Source organism: Eptatretus burgeri, chromosome 9, assembly GCF_056783735.1.
Source record: "Eptatretus burgeri isolate ZD-2024b chromosome 9, Ebu_testis_v1, whole genome shotgun sequence".
NCBI classification, from domain to species: domain Eukaryota; kingdom Metazoa; phylum Chordata; class Myxini; order Myxiniformes; family Myxinidae; genus Eptatretus; species Eptatretus burgeri.
The window spans coordinates 28,493,758-28,518,869 of record NC_140969.1 but is presented as its reverse complement, the minus strand read 5'-3'; the positions used below and the strand labels follow the sequence as shown (position 1 = coordinate 28,518,869).

Here is a 25,112-nt window from a genome sequence, read left to right as displayed (position 1 = left end):
TGCCATGATGATATGGGAAGTCTGTGCTTGATATCATATAATGGCAATTAAACAATGCTAGTGAGATTGACACTGCCTTCCTTCTGCTCTGTGCAGCAGGGGTCATGGCTGTTTCTCCCTCAGTCATGTTGGTGATTGTCCAGGACCTGCGTGTTTAGCTTTGGGTATGGAGAAGCCGGTTATTGATGAACACCGTGTTTCAGTGCAATCTCTGTGCTTTCACCTCTTCCTGTCTTGTCTGTTTCACCAGGGAGCAGTTTTGGATGAAGTGAAGTGGTGATTTTATTGTCATAACAATTGTTCCTGTCTCTTTATTCAACCTTGAGTAGAGTGCTCATCAGGTACAGTGAGTTTGCTGCATTATAATTCACGAGCAGAGTACTCGCCTTACAGGTGATCTTGTTCCAAGCATGCAACACGTTTTTCTGACACACACCTTTATTTGGGCGGTGTATAGGCAACTGACAGCTGCTTCGATCACTCCCAAAAATAAAATAAATAACCCGGGTTACGTGCATGAAGCTAAAACATACCTACTGATTATAATTCAAAACACCTCATTACACTGGAAAAAGTGGGGACAAGAACACTGCACTGTAAATGGTGGAGACTTGTAATACCCTCCTCCACCTGGAGGGGGCGCGACAGATAAACATTTACATGGAGAATGTGCGTCTCTCCCCTCATCTCCCAAGACCACCGGCAAAGATAAAAACACCCCTTTACAGTAATTGTGGTCATGCTGATCCTATGTAGCAAGTCTGGATGTAATCAGCCCAGAACTGTAGGAGTAGCGTGACAAACAAACGCACACTCAATCACCGGTCCATGAATTATAGTAAGGATTCTCTTTCACATTTTCTCTCGGCCATTTTAACGCCTGCTCATTGATCTTTCAAAATCGATTGTTTATTTGCTTGCATTTTACCAAATTTAGATTCCACTCATATGGTGTATGCCACTGTGCAGTGGTTCTGGAAACCACTGGAGGGACAATGGAGGGGAATTCAAAACAAGGAGGGCATTTAAAAATATTGATTTTACATTATGTCAGAGAAATGTATGAGAGACTCACTCAGTTATAAATCAGACACTCTTTTGTAAAAGTAACTCCACACCTCCCCCCGCATCCCCCCCCTACTCCCCCTCTACTGAAACCACATAACAGAATACAGTGATGTGATATTGATCAATTCCCTCTTTGTTACATTGCTATTTTGGTTTCAAAGGATCACTGAGGAGTATGTGCAGAGATTGAATAAAGGGTAAGAACATTTGCACGAATTACAGAATTTGAATCAGTGCGAGTGTGAGAAAACTGCTCAAAAGTGCAAGGCTGACTTGGAAGCATCGATCCGTTTTCAAACCTAAAATCATCCTCAAACACATTTTTCTAATATACATGAGAACATGAAATATCATTAAAATGGAAGGTGCCTCCAAATGTTGCTTAAACTGGCACAACAAGCAAACTGCACTGATCTATCAAATTGAATGAACATCTCACGGTTACAATGTGCAGCTCATCACATTCCCATAAAGTGCCTACCTTGGATGGTGAGCTGTACCATGTCCTGGGCTTCACCCAACGAGTTTGAAGCACGGCAGAAGTAAGCTCCAGCATCTTCTTGTCTCAGATGTGTCAGTCTTTTCACAAAAATATTAAACCAAAAATTAAAAATGCTGACTCGTTATAATGTCACGTGCTATACGGCATCATCAATGGAGCACCATTGGAGCTCGTGAAACAAGGGCAAGAGAAGGTGGAATCTTTTGAGTTGCCACGTCCATTTTATACAGACAGTGTTCAAGATATTTTATGTGCAAGTCTATAACCATGGAGCACGTTTCACTAATTGAAAAAACTAAAATAAAATAATTAAAAAACAATGTTTAACTTCCATCCGAGGGACGATGCACACATTGGGTTGGTAGGGTGGCCTGGAGGTATGCACACTTTCCTCTGAGCCATCAAGCCCAGCTACATCAGTCTCTGCGTTTGCATCTCGGCCCAGCTACAAAATATGTTCCCAGTGTTTCTCAGGCAGGACGTCCCTTGGATGTGCCAGACGTTAAACTGGGAGTCCCGTTTGCTAGTATTCGGCTGTATACATTTTTCGAGGCTTGTTTGAGAGCTAACACACAGAATGCGCAACAAAGGGGGCAGGAGATATGAGGGGCGGGAGAGGGAAGGAAAAAAACAGTGGGGAACACAGACATTAGGAGATCTGTGGAAGGGAGAGGGATGGGGTGGGGTACACTGGGTAAACAACATGGACACCACAAGGACTTTCAGGAAGGAAAGCAGGGAATATGAAGGAGGTGTGTTTGGGGTGGATAAACGGGGGTAGAAAAGATCGTGGTTTTGGATGGGGGAAGATAAGAGATGGTGGGGAACAGGTGTTTTGAAGACCAGGAGGGAAGAGTGTGATTGAAGAGAGTGTGGGAGCTTGTTCCAAAGGCAGGATCAAAAGAGGAATGAAAGAGTGAAGGTGAGCAGTGATTCTTAATTTTGGTCATTTTACCAGAAAGGGGGTTGCTGGCGGACCATGAGCTACCTGCAGAAATATGGGGGGGTGGGGGGTGGGATATTGCAAACAGTGGGGGGGGGCAAGATTGGAGAGGAGATGGTAGAAGACAGAAAGACCACCGACCTGCCTGCGGTGAGAGAGTGAGGCCCAAAGACTCAGCCTCATCACGGGAGATACCAATGATCCGACATGCCTTGGTTTCCACAGCGTGAAGTGGAGAAAAGTGAGAGGTGGGAGCACCAACCCAGAGGGGAGAACAGTACTCCATCAGGCTGCGGACAAAAGCTTTGTTTGTGGTAAAGATCACCCTTTGAGTTGGTGTAAATTAAAAGATCCAACGGTGTCCTTGACCAGGAGTAGGCGAGCTCATCACCGGCACCCTAAACAAATTACAAATTCCGATGCCAAATTGCAGAGGGCACTGCATCAGCTGCACAGTCACACCCTCAGTCAATTCAGCTCCTCACAGTCCTGTGCTGCATTTCAAAAGAGCAAGAAGAAGGTGCACATACTGATGCCTTGCTCTGCCTGTGAAACACCAGGGTGGCAGTTCATAGCTGGGTCAGGATTTGAACCCAGGCAAGACAGCTCAGGGAAGAATGAAGAACTTTTCTTACAAGCAAAGGCTTGAGTCAATCTGAATCAGCAGAAAGGTATAACAATGGATGAAATCACCATGACATTGAATCTTCTTTTTCTTTCGGCTGCTCCCGTTAGGGGTCGCCATAGCGAATCATCCGTATGATCCGCATAGTGATTTGGCACATGTTTTACGCCGGATGCCCTTCCTGACGCAACCCTGGTCGCCTCTTACGACACCGGGATATGGTTCACCTATTTTAACCGGGGTATACACCGGCCCAGTACACTGGTACTCATTTCGCCGACCTCGGAAGGATGACAGGCTGAGTCAACCCCCTGGTGTATTAATTCAGTGACCCAACGGGGCTTGAACTCAGGACCTCTTGGATCCCAAGCCGCTGCCCTAACCACTGCTCCAACAACCAGGCCCACCATGACATTGAATGAGGTATGCCAACTGCCATGGGAAGTGCGGAGAAGCGAGAGAGCGAGAGCGAGAGCGAGAGAGAGAGAGGACAATCGATTAAAAATCAAGTCTTATTCCATTTGATTGTTCGTTCCTGAACCCTGATCAGTCATTTTCAGCCCAACGTGCCCCCTGACTCTACTTTGGCCCACCTATCTCTGACTCACTTCCATCCGATATCCACCCTCGTCCAAATCCCTTCTCTCTATCTTTTGCCCCGATGACAGATGTTTGCCCAAATCGTTAGCTTCTCCTTGTTTCATGCAATGGTGGTTAGCATGCTTCAATGAACGTTCTGTTGATTTCATCCATTAGACAGCTCAGAGATGAGTGCACATATCCCTGTGCTATCCTCCCAGCCCCAAAGGCCAGTTGTTTGAAGTGAGAAATCCGACTTTGGAAAAGCTCAACGACAATGATGTATCTGGCTCAAATCATTGACTTGTGTGCTCACCGATAAAACCACACGACTGAGGCGTAACGGCCTAAAAATGCCACCACATTAATCTCCATCGTTCAATGAAGTTGATGTTTTGTAATGAAGGCTTGCCTAGCTTCTCTAATTTCAGTCAATAGCTTCGTACTATGATTAATACTCCGATAGTCTAGTCTTCTGACAGCTGCTTATGGCAATGTGTAATGACCCGATACACTGAAATCAAGCGTGTGTCTCTATCAAACTCTTCCTCGTTCATCATCATCATCATCCCAACATCAAATATTAAGTTCTCACTGTGTGTTTCACAATTATAAGATTACCTATAATACCCACAAAATTATGTAATCACATATTGTAAAAGATGACATTGTAAAAATAAAAAAATAGCAGGTGCGCCGTTTACTCACACGAGGTCGTTTTCACTTATGGTGTGCTGCGATGGTAAGGGAGCACCTTGACGACTCCAGGTGAGCCGAGGACGAGGCTCCCCCAACACGAGACATCTCAAGGTAGTCGTAGCACCAGGAGGTTTTACCATGATGCGTGGAGTTGCTCTTACTGCAGGAGGAGCTGTGAATAAAAGATCATGTGAGGATAAGGATTACACTTGGTTGCTCCTGCACATAAAGCACACTTTTAGATGTTTACTTGCAGGCCGGCTTTGCAATGCTTGTGAATGTGAGGCATCGTGATATAATGCAAGTGAGCTCGGTTGATTTCCCTGTAAAAGTGAGCCCACACCGTATGCCACAGGCCTCATTGTGTATGGCTGAACGAATATGAAAGCACAGTGAAAATGAAAATCCACAAGGTTGAGGTCGTGATGCTTCATCATAGATAATTACCTCCATTACTGAAGGTGGACGGATGTTATGTTTTCATCCCTGTTTGTGTATCTATCTGTCTGTCTGTGAGCAGGATATCTCAAAAAGTTATGGATGGATTCGGACGAACCTTAGTGGACAGTTTGAGTGTGTGACAAGGACGAATTGATTCGATTTTGGTGAAGAACTGGAGCTTTGACCGACTAGAATTTTTAGAGTGATTGTTCATAATTGAGAGACAAGAACAAAAACAATATATAGGATGATATTTTAAAATGTTGTGGACAGTTGTGACAAAATTTGGTGGATGAGTTGATTAGGTGACAAGAACAAGCCGATTCGATTTTGGTTCAGGTCCGAATGGAGATCCGGCCTATCAGTGGATACAAAACGTAAACTTTCAGCCTGGTGGAGGGATTTGCTCTACCGAGTGCCATTCTAGTTTGATGATATAATGAAGTACAGTGCCACATCAAATGTCATGGAACAACCTTTACCAGAGTGATCCAGATTTGATTGCAATCCACATGATTATCAACAGATACAGTGCAATCAAGTCAGGAAGTAGTCTGATCATTGATCAGTCTGAGAGCATTGAATTTAGTTTAATTGAGGAGCAATAATTGGCTGTCTTAAAGTCCACAGGTCCATTGTGACGACGTCATTCAGCCTGGCTGTCCCAACCATGAGCTTGGAACAAAATAGCTCCAAATTATTCCATTTAAACATCATAATAATGTGATAATACATTGCAGATCGAAACTACTTTTTGAAAGACTATAAACCTGTGCTTTCTCAGTCCTGAGTTGTGTTTTAGAGCGAGTGTTATGAGGCACGGTGGGAAGGGAGCAAGGAGATTCGAGATGAAACGCAACACACAGGAGGAGGTGCAGCAAGCTGTGAAAAAATGCAAGAGGTGCAAGTGGGACAAAACTGTGTAAAGATGATCCTGCAGCAACACTTACATCGAACAGCGACTGTGGTCAAAGCCTCGACTTGCCCGGCATGGTTCCGAACAAGGCAGCGGTAAGTCCCAGAGTCAGAGACTGTGGCCAAATTGATTTGTAGTATTCCATCACGATTTGAAGCTCGTGTAGGTAATGAGCCATTCACTTTTTCCCATTGAAGTTGTAGGGGTGGTGTGCCATGTGCCAGGCACTGTAACCGCAAAACCTCACCCACTGCCACCACCAAGTTGGTCGGTATGACTGATGCGTAAGGAGGAACTAATGGAGTAGAGGGGGAGGGGGAGGGAACACGAAATGGTGACAGTTTATTGGAGTTTATGGCACAGAATTAATAATGTGATGTCTCCTTCACCAAAAAGAGTATTTTTAAAAATCCTCTACCATCCACATGCAATGTAGCATAGTCTTGTGTAGAGCCAAGAGCATTGCTTGCATTGCAGATATATTGGCCAGAGTCTTGCTGCCCAACTCGCGGCAGGGTAAGCGTTGAACCTTCTGCACGATGTTGCCAAGGTAGGGGTGACCGCAGCTTTGACCAATAAATTGTCGGGGTTGGTGTTCCTGTCCAAAAGATGTTGGAGATAAATCAGACTTCTGGTGAATGACAAAAACTCTCCTGAAAATTGTGTTTCTTCTTGATGATGTCATTACGGACCAAATAAAAAACTGAGGTTCACACAAAACTGATACATCCTTTCATACCGTGCAAAAACATCACCCCAGAAATAGTAGAATATGCAAACGTTACTTCCATACATAAGCTCTTCCTTTATCAGTGCACAATCTTCACCTCTGTATTCAATCATTGTAACAACGCGTGGTCGTTTTCAGGAACATACGAGAACCACTGATCAAAAGTATTTCCAAGTGAAGGTCGTGATAAATAACAGAGCAAATATTTCAGTTTGGCAAAAGTCACTCGGAGCCATGTTCGGCAATCGAGATGACACGGCAATGCTTCAATGCCATATTCTGACAAGAATTTCATCACAACTCCGGTGGAGTACGGTGATGCATTGTGTCAAAGAAGAAATCTCAATGCATCATTGACGATGTTGGGCAAAAATGTACTTTTTTTTCCGAAAAGATCACATCGTTCCAGGGGATGTAAAAGAGTGATGCCGAAGGTATTGACCTGTTCATATTGTTGTGGTTACCAAATTCGCAAACCACCATTCAGGCCCCTTAGGTGAGGTATCTCGGTAAGTGCATGTGTAGTTAGGCCCAAACCCGTTGTCTAGTGGGAATACATGTCATTTATGCGTGCTGCGACTCTTCAGGATAGCCGTTTTTCTTTTACTATCTTTATTTTGGACCAACCGCCATGATTACAACCACAACCACCGCTTCACCACAACCGCCACGACCTTCACGTCACACCTCGCAGCCGTCGCATCGCCACCGTTCTTGCCCCGCTGTGGGTACCGGTGTTGGACTCGTGCAGGGCGCGCGTCGAACAGCGTGTACAAAATCACGGATTTTGTGCTTCAAAAACGGATCAAAAACGACACACGCCCACTTTTTGCCGTCCAATCGGTGAGCGAGGGGCGATTTGGCCCCGCCTCCAGGACGATCGATATATGCAAATTTGTGGATCAAAAAGCCTTCACGCCCACTTTTTCTCGGGCCAATGGGGAGCGAGGTGAAAGGTCAAAGGGAGGGGGTCAAAGGCGAAGCTACGGGGGGATAAAAGGACCGTGTTCGTCAGTCAGAGAGAAGGGGAGAGTCCAAAGAGGAGAGTCCAGAAAAGAGGAGAGTCCAAAGAAGAGTCGGTCGGAGAGTCCAGAGGTGGAGAGTCGGAGAATCGAGAGTCGGTGGAGAGTCGGAGAGTCCAGAGGCGGAGAGTAGGAGAGTCGGAAGCAGAGGGTCAAGACTTCGCGGGCGGAGGAGCTGCTCGTCGTGTGCGTTGGAGTCGGAACGGAGGGGACGAGCTGTGGAAAGGCGGCGACACCAGACGAGGGGGTGCTCGCGTCGTGCAGGGAGCTGCACCCGAGGGAGGCCGACAGCGCGACCTGGCCGAGGTGGAGACGCACACCAGGGATAATAAAGATCCTCTATACCCCGAGCATCAGCAACCCCCTCCTGTTTCCCCCCGCGCTGAGATAGTGCGACCAAGGGGGCCCCTTTCCCACCCCCTACCAGACACTGCCCGCGAGGCCCGCGTGGTTGCGGCGCCATCGCCGCTCCGCGTCTCATCACCAGACGGGTAGGCGCGACCCGGTCTCGGCCTCGGGCCCGCCTCATTCTTGGGGGTATTCTTTTCCTTGGTTTTGGGTATGTGTTGTCGGCGCCGTCTGTGAGGTAGAATTGTATAAGTGTTGCCGTGTGCTCGGTAGTCAGTATTAGCTCTGCATTGTGTTTTCGCTTTTACATTTGCTTTTTGTGTAAATTGCATTGTGTCTTTTCTGTGTGCATTTGGTGGAATTGTATATGTGTGCTTCCCGTGTGCCGCGAATAAATGTGCTTTTGTGTTGAACTGTTTCCCGCTTCGCTTCGTCATTTCTCCCATTGAATCCTCATCTTGCTTCACGTAAAGGGTTGGTAGTGGGCTGAATACGCCCGATAATTAATCGAACCGTCGAGGTCGACGATAACACCGCTCGGTTATTCTGATAGTACGGAACGGGTCGCTTAAGTGGCCCGTGTCCGAAGTCGACCTGCGGCGAGGTGCGATCGCCCGGTCTACCCTCCGCGTGGGTACTTAGGTCGGTCGAATTTGGCGAGCAACCCTATCCCACGCGGGGGCTGATTGGCTCGATCGCGGTGAGACCGAAAGGTCCACCCGTGACTGGTTCCCGGCGTTAGTCCGAGAGGGTCACGACTGGATTGTCCGTCCGGTGGGCGACGTGCCGCGATTCGAGTTACGTGGCCGTCAGCACGCCGGCGGGCGCGAAATCCGCAACAATATGTTGTCCTTATGGAACACGATGAGGCAAAATCAAACCTCATTTTGTCTGAAAAAAATAGGATAGAGAACCTCACCGTTGGAAGCAATGTCAGAGTTTGGTTGTTAGTGGGCAACCACTGCAGCACTTCTACTGCTGTGAAAGTCTCCTCATATTTGGCTTAAGATTAGAAATATAGATCCAGGCCTCATCCACGATGTTGACAGTGGGTGGAAACAGGCATTTTCAACATGAACTGAAAGAATATTCAACAAAGCTCCATTGTGAAGGGTCACATTTTTAACCTATCAGACCTATCAGTGGACGTACAAATATTGGGGAACAATGAGTACAATTTGTCATACATTAATAGTGCCACAACACAACGACTCAGGTGTAATGATGAACAGTATTTTAGCAAGGTGATAGGTTTTCCGAAGTTTTATGAAAACAGGACTGAATGGCAGCTCTCCTCAAAGAAAGTAGTAGTATAGCACCAATATGCAATGCTATGAGAGCGAGAGGTCGCCGGTAGTAACAGTTGGTGAAACAGGAACTTATCAGCAAAGACAAGGGCAATAAAAACAATGTTGGTGTATCATGAGGTTTTGCTACAAATCAGCAATAACGAATCAAGTTCAGAGCTTTGTCAGTCGAGCCCAGAGCCAAAGGCAGTCATAGCACGAGGGGAAACTTTCCGGTCAGAATGTTCTTTATCTGAAGCCAGAGTCGAAGCTTGCAGCTGGAAGGATGGCTTGGAGTTACGCACACTCGCTTCGAGCTGTCTAGCCTGGGTTTGAATCCCGACCCAGCTATAAACTGTTATCCCAGTGTTTCACTGGCAGGGTGATTCATCAATGTGTGTGCTGTCCCTCAGTGGGATGTTAAACTTGGCGTCCCATCTGCGTGCATTAGTTAGTGGATGTTAAAGACCTCATGGCATCCTTCGTGTAGAGTGGCTGAGCTGTCACTGGCACCGTGGCCAAATTCCAAATTCTTGCCCTAAACTTAGATGAACACCAGGCCTGGCCAGCCAGTTCGTGAAAGACTTGGGACAAACTACCCCCGGCCAATGCTGCAAGAATGTGAGAGTCATTGTGGTCGTTAAAGAAGGAGAAGAGGCAAAGCATGGAAGGGAAACATATAAATATTGACAACAAATAGTTATCTCCTGGACATTCAGTGGGACCAGTAAGAGGGTCAGGTCAGGTTCGATCTGTGACCTGCTACAGGTACCATGTAAACCTGTACTAACCTGTTCCATGGTCGGGTTGTCGGCGACTAAACCGTCTCCCCCACCAAGTTTTCTGGTGAGGAGGGTGTTTGGATATGGACACCCAGCAGGATTAAAAACAAAACCTGTCAAAGGGCGGAGGAGCTCCTTGTGAGCCAACGGCCATCCATATCTAGTGCCCAACTGTGTCTGCAGACATCCTCCTGCAGTTGGGTCACTTCTTATTAGGAGGTTGGTGGCAGGATTTGCACTCCGGCCACCGTAAAACCCTTCATTCCGCAAAACGCAAAAACGCAAAAAAATCTGAAAACCCACTCCATGGGAGTACCTCCTGCGCAGCTTCCCTTCGCAGGGCAGCTCACCGGATGACAGGATTGGGGCAAAGCCTTCGGGACCCCCAATCTTTAATGATAGGAGGGAAACCACGGGGTAACATCCCTGGGTCAGATTGCGGGAGAGTGTGTCGGAGTGGTGCTGAGGTGTCGTCCACCAGACGGCGGTCTCCTTGTGTTAACCTGAGGCGGTCCCTTCGGGTGGGTGCCTGGAATGTCCTATCCCTAAGAGAGGATGATCACCTGTCTCTGTTATCATCTGAGCTCAAGCGTTTGGACAGCGGTATTGCAGCTCTCTCTGAGGTTCGGAGACCGAATTGCGGCGAGATAATGGTGGGTGGTTACACCTACTATTGGTCTGGTCGCTCTGATGGTTACCATACCCAAGGAGTTGCTGTAGCTGTGTCCAATAAGCTGACCCCAATGATAATTGAGGTAACACCGGTCAACGAGCGTATTATGAGATTAAGGATTAGTCACTCCTTAGGTGTCATTTCCCTGGTCTCTGTTTATGCTCCGACTGAGGCGAGTGATCTCACCGTGAAGGATGCATTCTACGCCACGCTCGAGTCTGTGGTTGATCAGTGCCCCAGACGAGATACACTTCTAGTCTTGGGGGATTTCAATGCATCGACTGGAACTGATAGGGATGGTTATGAGGTGTGTGTTGGTCCCCATGGGTCAGGAACTATGAACCAGAATAGCACTAAGTTCCTTGACTTTGCAAGAAGTCATGGACTTAGGGTGGCTGGTTCATGGTTTCAGCGCCCACAAGCTCATCGCTGGACTTGGTATTCCAACGCTGGCGGTGTGGCAAAGAAGATTGACCATGTCCTCATTGACGGTCGTTGGAGGATGATCCAGAACTGCAGGGTCTACCGGAGTGCTCAGTTCCTCAATACTGACCACAGGCTTCTTGTAGCAACTCTAAAGCTGCACCTTAAATCCTGGAGAATGGTACCATCCCAGCCTAGGCTGGATGTTGCCAAGCTCAGGGATGAGAGAGTAGCTGAGGAGTTTGCGAACAGGCTGAGTGGACACTTGGGGGGTCTGGGTGCTTTGGGGGGTCCTGAAGAGTTGTGAAGCGCCTTCAAGACCACAGTCCTTGATGTTGCCGGTGGATGCCTTGGAGCTCACCGCAGGGCAAAGAAGAATTTTGTCTCTCAAGGGACACTGGATACCATTGACCAGAGTCGCAGGGCCAGGCTGAATGGCAGAGCTGAGCTGTTCAGGGAGCTGAGGCGTAAAACTGTACGTGCACTGAGGCTGGACAAGGAGGCCTATGTGCGAGGAATCTGTGAAGGGGTAGAGCATCACCTGTGGACAGGTGATTCTCGTCCCGCTTACAGGGGAATTCACGCATTACGTTCATCCAAGCCCATCCCTCGGAGCACTGCAGTTCGAGCAGAGAGTGGTAGGCTCTTGACAGAGGAGTCTGAAGTGAAGGCACGCTGGGCCGGTTACTTTGAGCGGTTGTACCAGGCTGATCCCCCAGCTGTCGAGTTGGACGTCAAGGGTGTTACAATCCCCATTGCTGACCCTCGAATCAACTGTGGTCCACCTTCGCTTGTGGAAACACGGGCTGCGGTGAACCAGTTGAAATGGGGCAAAGCTCCAGGGATCTGTGGCATCCATGCTGAACTTCTCAAGGCTGGTGGAAATGCTGCACTCGTGTCGTTGCATGCAGTTTTGTGCTCTGCCTGGAACACAGGCATCATCCCAACTGACTGGAAGAGGGGCCTTGTTGTCCCTCTCTGGAAAGGGAAGGGTGATCGCCAAGACTGCAACAACTACCGAGGGGTGACGCTGCTCTCAGTGCCGGGCAAGGTCTTTGCTTGGATAATTCTTGATAGGGTTCGCCACCATCTGCTTGAGCACCAGCGTCCAGAGCAGTCAGGCTTTACACCAAAGAGGTCAACGATTGACCGTATCCTTGCACTTCGTGTCCTCACCGAACGCAGACGAGAGTTTCGGCAGGGGCTGCTTGCAGCCTTTGTTGATCTCTGTAAAGCGTTCGATTCAGTGAATCGGGATGTCCTCTGGAGGATTCTTGGTCTTCGTGGGGTGCCACCAAAACTGATCGATCTGATGTCTGAACTCTACTCTGGTACTGAGAGTGCTGTGAAGTGTGGTGGTACCATCTCTGACTTATTTCCAGTTGTTACTGGAGTTTGTCAGGGATGTGTACTTGCCCCCACACTTTTCAGCACTTGTATGGACTGGATTTTAGGGAGGATGTCGGCGAGATCAAGTTGCGGTGCATCGTTTGGCAATGTCAAGATCTCGGACCTTGATTTTGCAGATGATGCAGTCATCTTTGCGGAGACTTTAGACATCCTCTTGGGGGCCCTCGAGGTGCTGAATGAGGAGTCGGAGCCGTTGGGATTACGGGTTTCTTGGGTCAAAACTAAGATCCAGGCTTTCGGTGACATCTTGGATGCTGCTGTCCTGTCTGTGTCTGTTTGTGGTGAGGATGTTGAGGTCGTGGAGAGATTCACTTACCTTGGCAGTGATATTCATGTCTCTGCTGGCTGCGAGTCAGAGGTCAATAGACGTCTGGGTCGGGCCTGGGGAGTCATGGATTCACTGGATCATGGGGTGTGGCGCTGCCGGTACCTGTGCGGGAGGACGAAAGTCCGAGTCTTCAGGTCCTTGGTACTTCCAGTCTTGCTCTATGGGTGCGAGACTTGGACTCTGACCAAGCATCTGAGACGGAGACTTAATTCCTTTGGTACCAGGTCTCTTCGGAGAATCCTTGGCTATCGCTGGTCGGATTTTGTGTCCAACGAGCGGTTGCTGAGAGAGACTCGGATGAGATTTGTTACCTGCATAGTCCGTGAGCGTCAGTTGCGGCTGTATGGACATGTGGCTCGTTTTCCTGACGCTGATCCTGCTCACCAGATTCTCTCAGCGAGGGAGTCTCATGAGTAGAGGAGGCCAGTGGGTCGACCACGTGCCTCATGGTTGCAGCAGGTTGACCATCATCGCAAGGAGATGGGGATGGGCCTGGCATCTGCCTGGGGGATGGCCAGACGGAGGCCCCTGGAGTACCGGCGGAAAGTGGACGCAGCGACGCGCTGTTCTGGCACATGCTCCCATACCTGACCTGAGTAAGAGGGGGGGGGCATGTAATAATCCTTGATATAATTCACGGACCGGTGTTTGTGTGTTCGCTTGTGGGTTTGTTTGTCGCGTGACTACTCCTACAGTTCTGGGCCAATTACATCCAAACTTGCTACACAGGATTAGTACGACCCCAATTAATGTATAGGGTTTTTTTTTTTATCTTTGCCAGTGGTCTTGGGAGGGGGTGGGTGAGGGAGAGGACGCAAATTCTCGATGTAAATGTGTATCTTGTAGCGCCTCCTCCAGGTGGGGGAGGGTATTACAAGTCTCCACCATTTACAATACAGTATTACTGTCCCCACATTTTCTAGTGTTGTGAGGTGTTTTGAATGATAAGCAGTAGGTATGTCTTTGCTTCATACACGAAACCCGGGCTACAATTTTTCTTGCCGACACAGTGCTGTCAGTTGCCTAATACACTGCCCAAATAAAGGTATGCATCAGAAGAACGCATTGCATGCTTGGAACAAGATCGCCCGTAGGGCGGGTACTCTGCTAGTAAGAATAATAATACCATTCCTTTCATGCGATAAAGGCATATAGGGCTGCTGGGGCAGTTTCATTGGCTGGGAGTGCAGTCCTGAACGGGTCTCCACTCTGACGCAGGTAACCCCATCCATCCGTCCATTGGGACCATAGCCTGTGCAGAGCGTTGGTGCTGCCTAAGCAGTCTCCTGGTCTATTGGGCACAAACCCGGATGGGTCACCACTCCAACACAGGATACCAGCAAGCTGGCACTCATTTTGCCAACCTCGGAAGGATGACAGGCTGAATCAACCCCACCTGGTATTAATTCAACGGTTGACAAGGGCTCAAACTCAGGACCCAAGTGGCCCAAACCAGCCCCCCTAACCGCTAAGCCAACACAAGGCTTTGGGGGGAATGTATTGCAAAGCAATTCTCGCTCTTGCTATATTTTTTTATATTGCTTCGAGAAGTATTACTACGTGTGATTTGTGTGCTCCTTCCATGTCCGTCACGTTTTATTCTAAAGGGTTCTGCTGTCGTACCATTGGAACCGCTACATTAATCTCCAATTCACACTTCTTCCCTTCTTAGGGGAATGATGGGCTTTAAAAGAGGCATTTTTACATTCACCGACACAAATTGTTGATCAAAGTAAATCGATTATTTGCTTTCCAATAGTACCATTTGTATAATTGCATGACAACAGGAGCTCTTTAGAATAAAGCATGACAGAAACAGACACACAAACACACGTGACACAACCACACACACACACACACACACACACACACACACACACACACACACACACACACACACACACACACACACACACACACACACACACACACACAATCTTGGAAGCTGAAGAACGCCAAAATTGTATGAGTGATAATTGGAGCAACGGGAATGATAAAGAAGAACCTCATGGAGATCTTAAAAAACCATCCCTGGGAACATCACTACAACCGAACTACAATTGGAAACTGTCTGGGAATTGGCGACGATCCTGAAGCGAGCCCTCGGAACAAAACTTCACAGCTTCGTCCATGGTCCATGAATCATGATCCCTTACTGAAATGGAGGTGGATACTTCGAGCCTTGAGAGGACTCCGTTCTACATTCTGAAACCCACATATGGAGATAACGACCAACAAAAAACACACACACACACACACACACACACACACACACACACACACACACACACACACACACACACACACACACACACACACACACACACACAGATTTTCCTTTTAGTAATAGATATGTTAGCATAATGGCTTTTCTTTAGATGTTGATTTTTCAGTTAAAACAGCTGCTATTCCCTGTAGTGTAGAAGACATTGTGCAATGCGACATAGAGTACCTGTGGCATGGCAGGTCAGTGTAGCTGTTTCACCAGCAACAACTGTGACCTCGGCCTGCTCCATGCGAGCAGTAGGCCGGGTCTCACCCATGATTCCCTCGACTATGATATCCACTCCTTCTTCTGCCCAACCAGCTTCGTTCCATGCCATGCACACAAACCTTCCACTATCACTCTGCTGTGCCACATCAATCTGCGCACACAAAAGCAAATAATCCATTTCTAAAATTACATTGTCACCAAATGAACTGCATCATTGTAGAATATGTTCACTACCTTTCAGGTTGAGTGAAATGGGGTCACTTTTGACCCCAAGATGTGTTTTCTTTTGCAATATATTTTTAAACGTATGTAATTGTTCAGCAATGTTTACACATGGATATTTAACTTGGATCATGAGATGTACTGGAATCGATTTCTTCCCGTGGGTCACGTTGGATGCCATTTCCCTTGTTAAGGATGACAATGAAGTTGTGTGCTCGGTGCAGTGAAGTACAGCAAGAATTCTGTTGCAACCGAGGAATATCCCAACTTGTTCCTCATTTCCACTCAATGAGTGTCAAAAACTGAGCTGCCCCAACCCAGATTCTCCTGCAGCTCATATATGATCGTCTATCAAAACTGAGTGAAAAGCTGAGGTTTACACTCAGCGGGTGTTTTTATGGATGATTCTTTCACAGCAAGCCTTAACGAACCCCGACAAGATGGCCGCCATTTTTTGGATAATTATAAATCACTGTTTTGCACCTTTTAAAAACATGAGCAAGGCAGCAGAAGATAAGAGAGAGGTTGCAAAAGGTTAATATGAGACGTGAGCTTATTACCACGTGGAGTAACGCATTCAAGATACACACTCGTCCATAGGCAGAGGCATTCACTCACGCCTTGCAATGCACCCCTGACTATGGGCTCGAACAGCAAGCCCAGGCCCGTTAGTCGAGTCCATGATTTCAGTTGTGCTGCTTGGCCCGAGAGAAATGCGAAGTCGATAAGCGATTTCAGACCTGGAATGTGGATCTTCTCAATAGATAAGCTTACATGGCATCTTCTGAATATTTTGCAACCTCTCTCTCCTCTTCTGCCAACTCAGATACTAAAAAAAGTGACAAAGAATAATTAGGATTATTGTATGCCAAGATATGGCACCTTTTTCTTTGGTTTGACTTCGAATGTATACCCTCACTCATCACCTGATTAGCCGGCATACATCCCATCACGTGTTTGCATGCTTTGGGAAAGGGTCAGGATAAAATGTGGGCTCGTTCACTTTGACAAGTCAAACCAGAATGGTGAAATTGCATGGACGTGCAGTATCAAGGGCAGCACGGTTTTCAACCCGGGATGAGTGGTACATGGAAACAAGCTATTTGTGTGTAACATTCATTCAGTTTTTCCAGAACTGTGGATTTTTTACCCTCGCCAGAGGAGAGGGTATTTATTGCATTTGGGTCTGTTTGTTTGTCTGTTTGTCTGTTTGTCCACACAGAACTTTAATGTTTTTCTCTGCAACCGCTTGTTGGATTGAGACAAAATTTTCACCATTGGTGAGACTACTCATGTATAATGTTTTATTGATAATTGTGACATCATATGTCACGTGGTGTGGCAGCCATATTGTAAAACGGAAAAACTTTGAACCTCTATCTTTGAAACCGTATGAAGGAAAAAATTGAAACTTGGCACACGGCAAGTACTCCTCATGGGGAATAAGTGATTTTTTTATGATGTCATTGATGTCATTGTTATGACGTCATAATTGCATATGGAGAACGCCACACCAAATCAGTATGAAAATTTTTGAGGGTCACCGAGGGATAAAATGGTCCACAGGAAAAAAAATTAATGATGTCATCGGTCACGTAATTAGGTAGCCATATTGTTTTTGTAAAAAAAAAAAGAACCTTAAAAAATCTCCTTCACTGAAGTGGCTGAACAAATCAAGGGGAAACTTTAAATGTATGACCGCCTATCCATGAGGAACAAAAGGTTCACACATACGATATCATTGGTCACATGGTTTGGCAGCCATATTGGATTTACCTCAAAACCTAAAAACATAAACCACTCAAAAGAAGTTCTGGTGAGGGCTTGCAATCTCTGATTGTTCTTTTTCTTGTTTATACATGATCTAAGGTTTGTAGTGGAGCTGCCACACACACACATGGTCATGCAGACGAACATACGTGACACAACACAAAACTGTTAGATGAGATAAACACAGCCACTGATCTTGGGGGAAGTGCCGTCACTTCCGGGGTACTCTCAGTACCAGTGACTTTACAACAATGGTGCCACTTTTCTCACCGCACTAAGCAGGGCATTTCCTAAGGAGTTTCCTCCTCCATGTGGATGCCAAGCTATGCTGTCTTTCCATGCTGTTATCCTTTTAAATGCTGAACATCAAGCAAGGAAGCAGCATGTACCATTTTTAAGTCTTTGGTATGACTCGACCATGGTTTGAATCGCCGATTTCCCCAGACTCAGAGCAGACTCTCCAACAATTACACACCAAAGTTAAGATTCTTTGTATATTTTTGAATTACCACTGGAATATAATGAAATATACAAATTTCATATTTAACTTATTGGACAACTTTTTGAACTAATTGGATATTTCAACTTTTTGGAAAGAAATATTACACTGGGGAACAAAGTTTTTGTTGCATTGATACCAGCACTTGATTTTACCTAATTTGAGTGTGCTGGATTCACATCTGAAGTTAGTTTCTCTCTGTAAGCTCGAGATTTTTTGCAATAAACCATTATCAACATTTATTTGGTAAGTTACAATTTGTATTAAAAGCAAATTTATATTAAACATATATTTTGTAATTCAACATTTTCAACATTTATTTGGGAAGTTACAATTTGAATTAAAAGCAAATTTAAATGAACATATATTTCGACATAAAGATGAAAGGTGATTGAGAACAATTGATAAGGATGGAATGCAAAGTTCAAATAGGTCCTATTCAGGCAAGAATTTGTGCTTGTAGCTCTTGCGTTTGTGGACTTCCACAGGGCAATGTCGTTTGATGCTCCAGCAGTAGTCTGCAATCATATTTTTGTCCCATCGCCCTTGGTAGCGCTCTTCCATCGTCATGAGGTCCTGATGGAAGCGCTCTCCCTGGTCCTCACTTACAGCCCCAAGGTTCTCAGGGAATTGATCAAGGTGACTATTCAGGAAATGGAGCTTGACACTCATATTGCACCCAAGATCGCAAAAAGCCAACAGCAATCTAGTAGCCAGACACTCATAGTTATCTGCCTTTTTGTTACAAAGAAAGTTTTGTATAACTGCGACGAAAGACAGCCACGCTGTCTTCTCCTTGTCATTCATCTTCTTTACAAATTCCTCATCACATACAAGAGCACGAATTTGAGGTCCATCAAACACACCTGCTTTGATCTTCTCGAAAGACAAAGCAGGAAAAGCAGAAACTATATGTTGAAAACATTCACCATCAGTACTTCACGAACTGTTTCATCAAGCCGAGCTTGATATGGAGTGGGGGAAAAATGATCTTCTCTTGGCTGACGATTGGGTCATTCACAATGTCTGGCATGCCTGCTTCCAGAGTTTCACGGATGGGCCACTCCTTCTGGATCCAGTGTTTCTCTCGAGCTCGGCTGTCCCACATGCAGAGATGGCATGGAAACTTTGTGAAGCCTTTCTGTTGACCAAGGAGAACGTTGACCATTTTCAGGTCCACACAAATGATCGAGTTATGCTCGTGATATTTGAGTAAGTCAATGACCATTTTTATGTCATTATGTTCTTCTCGCAAATGCACTGAGTGACCAACTGGAACCACTCCATAAACATTGCCATTGTGCAAGAGAATACACTTGAAGCTGTGCTTAGAGGTATCCAGAAATATTCGCCATTATGTTGGATTATACGAAGTAACACCTAATTGCCTGAGAAGACCTGGGATATCGTGGCAGTAAACAAACTGCTTGTCTTCTGAGAAAAAGGAGACAAAGATCTGGTCCCGCTTTCGGAAATATGAAACATTTGCAGAGTGGTCAAGTAGATGTTTTTTCTTGCAGCCTGGAGGCTAATACCTCGGCTGCTTTCTTGGAGAGCCCCAAATCACGCACCAAGTCATTCAATTCCGGTTAGCTAAACTGCTGAGGGGCTGATGACTGTTTGGTATCAGATGAGGAGGCTGCGGATTCTGAAACCATTCCTTGAAGCCCGTCATCATGACCCTCGTGCTCTTGCTGATCATGTTCACTGCCTTCATCTTCAGATAAGACAAAACCAGTAAAGACTGGAACGGGGAGTTCCTCACAGTGCGGAGTCGGTCGAATTGCTGAGGGAATACAGGGATAGGAGATCTTTTGCCGGTTTTTCTTGCCGACACCCTTTGTGTTGACCAGGCAAAAATAGCAGTCAGTTACGTGGTCCTTGGGTTCTCGCCAAACCATGGGAACTCCAAAAGGCAGACCCTTTCATTTTCCTTTTGTACAGTCACGAAGCATTTCCTCACAATTATGACATACAATATGAGGAGCCCATTTTTTGTCTTGGTCGCCAAGGGGAACATCAAAATAGGCTTTATAGGCACGCCTTACAAACGATGTTATGTTGCGCTTTTGACGAAGTAGTGTGTAGCAGCCACATACATAATAGAATGCATTAGAATTATTTACACATTTATGTCTTATTGAAGAAGCCATGATCAGATCTGAAACAAAGAAAAACATAAAGTTAAAGAATATATATCAATAAAGATAAATAAATATCAATAAAGATAAAGAAAATTGATGTCAAATAAATCATGAGCAAATCGTTAGCAGCAAAACGAATATGGTCTATAGTTATGTAGCAGTTTAGGCATCGTATATTTCCACTAAAGTCCGAAATCGCACCCCAAGTTCTCAAGTTATCCCAAGTGCAAATAGCAATGGGTGTCCTTTTTTGCGAAAATCGCAAGTTTCAAATTGCATGAAAACTAGAGCATGTGGAGGAAAACCGATTTCAGATTTGAAATCAGCATTGAAAAAATACATAGAATAAGTTGAAAAATCTCATACAACAGATAATAAGAAAAAATTTGTTCCCCAGTGTTATCAATGCCAAAAATATATGAATTATACATTTGTACACAAAATGAGATGAACATGGGGGTCACATATGACCCAATTTCTGACAAAAGTGGAATGAAACCTATTTCTGTCATCCAAAATAAGGTAAGTATCTTGTAAGAACATCATCTACTTCTCCTGCTGAAACCTACCCTGAGAACAGTTTCTTCCTGTCTGAAGTCTGGGTTTCCTGGCTCAGGTCTCTTGTCTCCTTCATGACGCCACATCACGACAGGATGTGGTTCACCCAAACCCACACAGCGAACAATCGCTGCCTCACCTTCCCGCACCCACACTGGCCCTGGTGGTGTCAGCTCTACAGTTGGAGGCCCTGAAGGTTATACAAGAGCACAGTTTATTACAAAAGCTTTCCCTGACAAAAAAGGTCAGTGTTGCTGCACGAAAAGTTTGTTTTGCAATTCTTTTTTTAATGATAAATTCAGAACAAGCATTCATACCATTCCTGCACTTTTGTATTGTTTTATGGTGCCAAGATATATGTACTCATGTGTCTTCATAGTTGATGCAACAAAATATTGAAAGAATATATTTTTGAAACCTCTGACAATGAATACAAAAATTCTTCTTTGAATAATCTAATTCCAGGACCACCCAAGGCATTGCTGGAGCCAGTGATTTTTGGCAATCGTGGAAAATGGAGGGAATTCACGCAATCGGTGACTTGAAATGGAAATCTGACATGGAAAAAAAATGGAATGTAGTGAATAACTGAAATTTTTTTCCAATATTAGGTCGAACTGCAATTAAAATATTCACTACATTGTCTGATTTTGTGTGTGATTCTGCACAGACTTAATTCCCATCACGTAATTATGAAAAGTGATTTTAAAAAACAAAACGAGGACAATTTGATACACAAGGGTTACCATTTACACCCATTTTTCATTGCACGGCCTGTGAGCCACTTGGAAGCCCCTGGTGGCCTAAATTGTGGCCCCCTGACATGTGGCCGAGAACACACAAATGTGAAAACACGGAATCATAATCTGCCATAAATGCAATCAAATTGACCCAATAGTTTCAAATGAGTGTTCCAACGTAAAGCATAAAAGTAACATCACAACATCAGTAGATGACAGTATACAAACAATTATGCTTGCATCCTAGTTAACCACAACGAAGAAGAGTATGTGGAGGCGGGGCCGAAGAGCAGTTATTATGGAGTACTGCAGGCAGTGTGGTGGTTCTCACACTGATGTGTTGTCGGCAAAAGTGTCCCCCCTTTAAAAAATAGTGAAGATCACTGGTTTACACCATCAATACCTGGAATGTGAACACATCCAATGCTCAACTCATGTCAAGCGCAGCTATGAATCTCACTTTTAATTGCTGGTGCTAAATAGTGAATAAAATACCATCTAACAATCTCTAGAGAGCCGAGTCAAAGTGAAATTCAATTTGAAAGTTGTCGCACTTTGTTGAAAATTCGGTGAAAATATTCCCTGAAAATTACAATTGTCAGCGAAAACAAAATGTCAGTCATTACATGTGTATGCGTGCAACTTGTGAGAAACTATTTTTCAGTGAAAAATCATCAAAATACAAGTGGGATTGCCAAAGATAATCAAAAACATAAAAAAAACTAGAGAGTTCATAGAACACCTTACCTCATGCAGTCTTGATAAAAAGGACATGAGAAGGATTTTTTTAAACTGGTGCTTTACCTTGCTGAACACGAACTATATTAGCTTTGTTTGTGAACTTTGAATAACTAGTGTGATGGCAACCAAACGAAGCCGGAGTCAAACAGAACAGTCCAGAGCTTAAAAAAAATTTCTGCCAACTCCGTCCTCAGAGGCAAAATTAGTTTTGAAATTCACGGCAAATTTGATTGGATCGAGATAGCGTAAAGATTTGGCCAGGTACTGCTAAACTGAGGGTTTTTGGAAGTACAAACAAAGCAATTTGTGTTCTACACTGTTCAAGTGTATAATTCAATGAAATAAAATAAAACTTACATACATATATATATATATATATATATATATATATATATATATATATATATATATATATATATATATATATATATATATATATATATATATATATATATACATATGATAGATTTGGAGATTTACCACCATTGCTGCACTCTTTTACACCTCCTTATTTAACATGCTATGTTTATTCTTCATGCTCGTTGCATATCTCCTTTATGACATCCCTCAATGGAATAAGTTTCCTGTTGGGAATGATTCTCAATTTTGTTTGATTTCCAAACAGACAGACTAAAGCAATTGCTTCACCGTGAGTGCGTATGTGCACTTGGAACAAGACACAGTACAATTTGCCATATTCAGAGCCAAAGTACTGCTACACCGCATGTCCGTGTTTCGATTCATCTTCAGATTTGTGTTGTACTGTACAGTGGTCAAAATATAACATTCAATTGAAATGAAGTAGTTCCTGGATCAGAGAAATAGTTCCTGGACAGCCAGACAGAGTGAATCAACTGTTAAGCTTGCTTTGAGCTACGCAAGTGGGGTAAAAGTATCCCTGGTGTGTCTATGTCAATGTACATACAGTCACATCTGTGCACTCCCTTTGTCGGTGAGTGTACAGGGGCATTGTAATCAAGATTAATTTAGTTTAAAGTGCCACATGCCATGGGTCTGGCTTCCTTCATTTTTCCCACCTGCTGTTTGTAAATTTATTACGACACACAAATGTGGGGAGTGTGTCGTCTAATGGCAGAAATACTGCCCAGGGGTAGATTTGAGGACCAGAGACTTCAGGAAAATATTTTTCCCAATGCATGCACACAAGTAAATGCATCTTTTTCCATTGATAATTACACAAAACGAAATCTATTTTTAAAAACTGAATTGGCACTTTTTGAAACGGAAAAACACTGGCTCTACATTGCACAAAGCATCTTGCAGCCCATGGACATCACATTATAATGCTGGTCATCAATAAAGACTGAGATGCCTATTGTGGCATTACTTGCTGCAAGCTTAACACAATTAAATTGGCTACATGCACTCTCACCTATGCACTGATGACACAATTGGATGTCCTATCCAGTACATTACTTTTTTCTACCCTCCCTTTGGTGTCTGGGAACTGGCAAGCAGTTTTGGACTGACTGATATTCAGGGTCCCTTGCTGAAGTGGTTGTCTTATTTCCTTTATAAGCAGAAACAGCAGATGGCCCTTGATGGTGTTCTTTCCCATGATCTTTTCTTCAGGCTGTGGTTCCACAAAAGGCAACATCTTCGGACTCACGTTATTCTTTATTTCAAGCGATGATCTATTCTGTTGAAAACCAATTTCACCATTTTGTCAATGACTACCCTGTGCAGAACAATAGATTAAAGTTGTGAAAGACCAGCTGCCACTGAATTCCTGTTGTCAGACCTGGACAAGATAAGCCGGTCAGCTACTTGGAACATGACGTGCAATGCCGGCAAGTTACATGCTCTCACAATTTCTCTCCACATCTCTCTATCTCATTCTCGCTCTCTCTCTCTCTCCACAAGGATCGACAACCAAACTATCTGATCCACTTCTCTGGACAGCCACTGGCAGAGGTGCAGTCCCTGAAACTCCTTGGCCTTATTATTTGCCATAATCTTTCATGGGAGGATATATATCCTCAATCTGGCATTGAAGGCCAGTCACCGACTGAGTATTCTCCATTGATCTGAAGCATTCCTGAGCCACATTGAGCTCATCATGGTGTACAAGGCTATCAAGATGGAGCTTCACAGAGGATGTCTCCCCTCTCTGGAATGATGCTCCTGCTACTCACCCTCCTTACTTTTGATGTGGTCAAAAACAAGGCCTTTGTAACACTCCCCTTTGATAACCTGTAAATCTGTTACCCTTTGCTCCTCCCTCAGCCTGACTTGTGTTGAAAAGAAAGCACCATGAAGAATATGGTAAAACACCATTATAACACTCTTTGGCAAGTTTTAAAGCGGGGGTTAAGCAATTTATTCACTTTGTCTGTCTGTCTGTCTGTCTGTCTGCAGGCATCAGTCCATGATTGAGGAACTTTTTAATTTCAACTGAATGTTATATTCTGAATAATGTGGAACACGAATCGGAACAAGAACCTGCGGTTTAGCAGTACTTTGGCTCTGAATTTGGTAGATTATATGGAATTTCATCCCCATTGTGCATATGTATGCAGAGAGGAGTAAGGTAATTTTTTGGTCATCTCATCTCGATTCTCGAAGAGATGAACTTGTAAAATGGGTTGTGATGTCTTGGTGTCTGTCTGTCCATCTGTCCATCTCGACTTTTTGTTATTTTTGCTACTCCTCAATTATCACCTGGATGATTGTTCTGAAACTTGACACATGAATACAAGACAGTAGCCTGCACAATCGCTCAGGCTTCGATTTCGCATCATGGGGGCTCCCATTGGGGTGCCCCCCCTGAAACTTTGGATCCCTACTCATCCCTTATTTACCAACCAATTGCTCTGAAACCCAATACAGCCCTTCTCCTCGATGGTCTGCAGGATAGTTCGGTCTTATATTTCTCAATTTTGGATCAGGTGGCTCCCAGTGGGGTTCTCCAAAATCTCGCCCTGTAATCTTTGGTACAAGGAGATCAAGTCGGTGTAGATCCAAATCTTGGTCTGAACTACAATTTCAAAATAACAGTCAATGACTGTCAGTCCAAACGGGGCTATTTTTTTTTACTCGTCTACTTGTCTGGCAGTCAAACAAAATTGAAAATCATTCCAAACAGGAAACTTACTGTTTTTAGGGACGTCATAAAGGACATAAACACCAGGCACCTCAAACGAAAGTA

General features: G+C 44.8%; 2 protein-coding genes across 13 annotated transcripts in view; one reads left to right on the top strand and one right to left on the bottom strand.

The window, feature by feature from the left end:
* LDLRAD2 (low density lipoprotein receptor class A domain containing 2) overlaps positions 1–25,112 on the top strand; it is an 814,009-nt gene that overhangs the window by 138,595 nt on the left and 650,302 nt on the right. The window lies entirely within an intron of this gene.
* The window catches only part of HSPG2 (heparan sulfate proteoglycan 2), a 399,834-nt gene that overhangs the window by 48,216 nt on the left and 326,506 nt on the right, over positions 1–25,112 (bottom strand). For all 11 annotated transcript variants that reach the window (XM_085894498.1, XM_085894501.1, XM_085894505.1 and 8 more), the window contains 6 exons: positions 20,474–20,652; positions 15,228–15,420; positions 6,192–6,371; positions 5,808–6,068; positions 4,426–4,588; positions 1,550–1,647 (listed from right to left, as the gene is read on the bottom strand). In XM_085894498.1, coding sequence (XP_085750624.1) covers positions 1,550–1,647; positions 4,426–4,588; positions 5,808–6,068; positions 6,192–6,371; positions 15,228–15,420; positions 20,474–20,652 — 1,074 coding nt within the window. The remainder of the gene's footprint in view (positions 1–1,549; positions 1,648–4,425; positions 4,589–5,807; positions 6,069–6,191; positions 6,372–15,227; positions 15,421–20,473; positions 20,653–25,112) is intronic.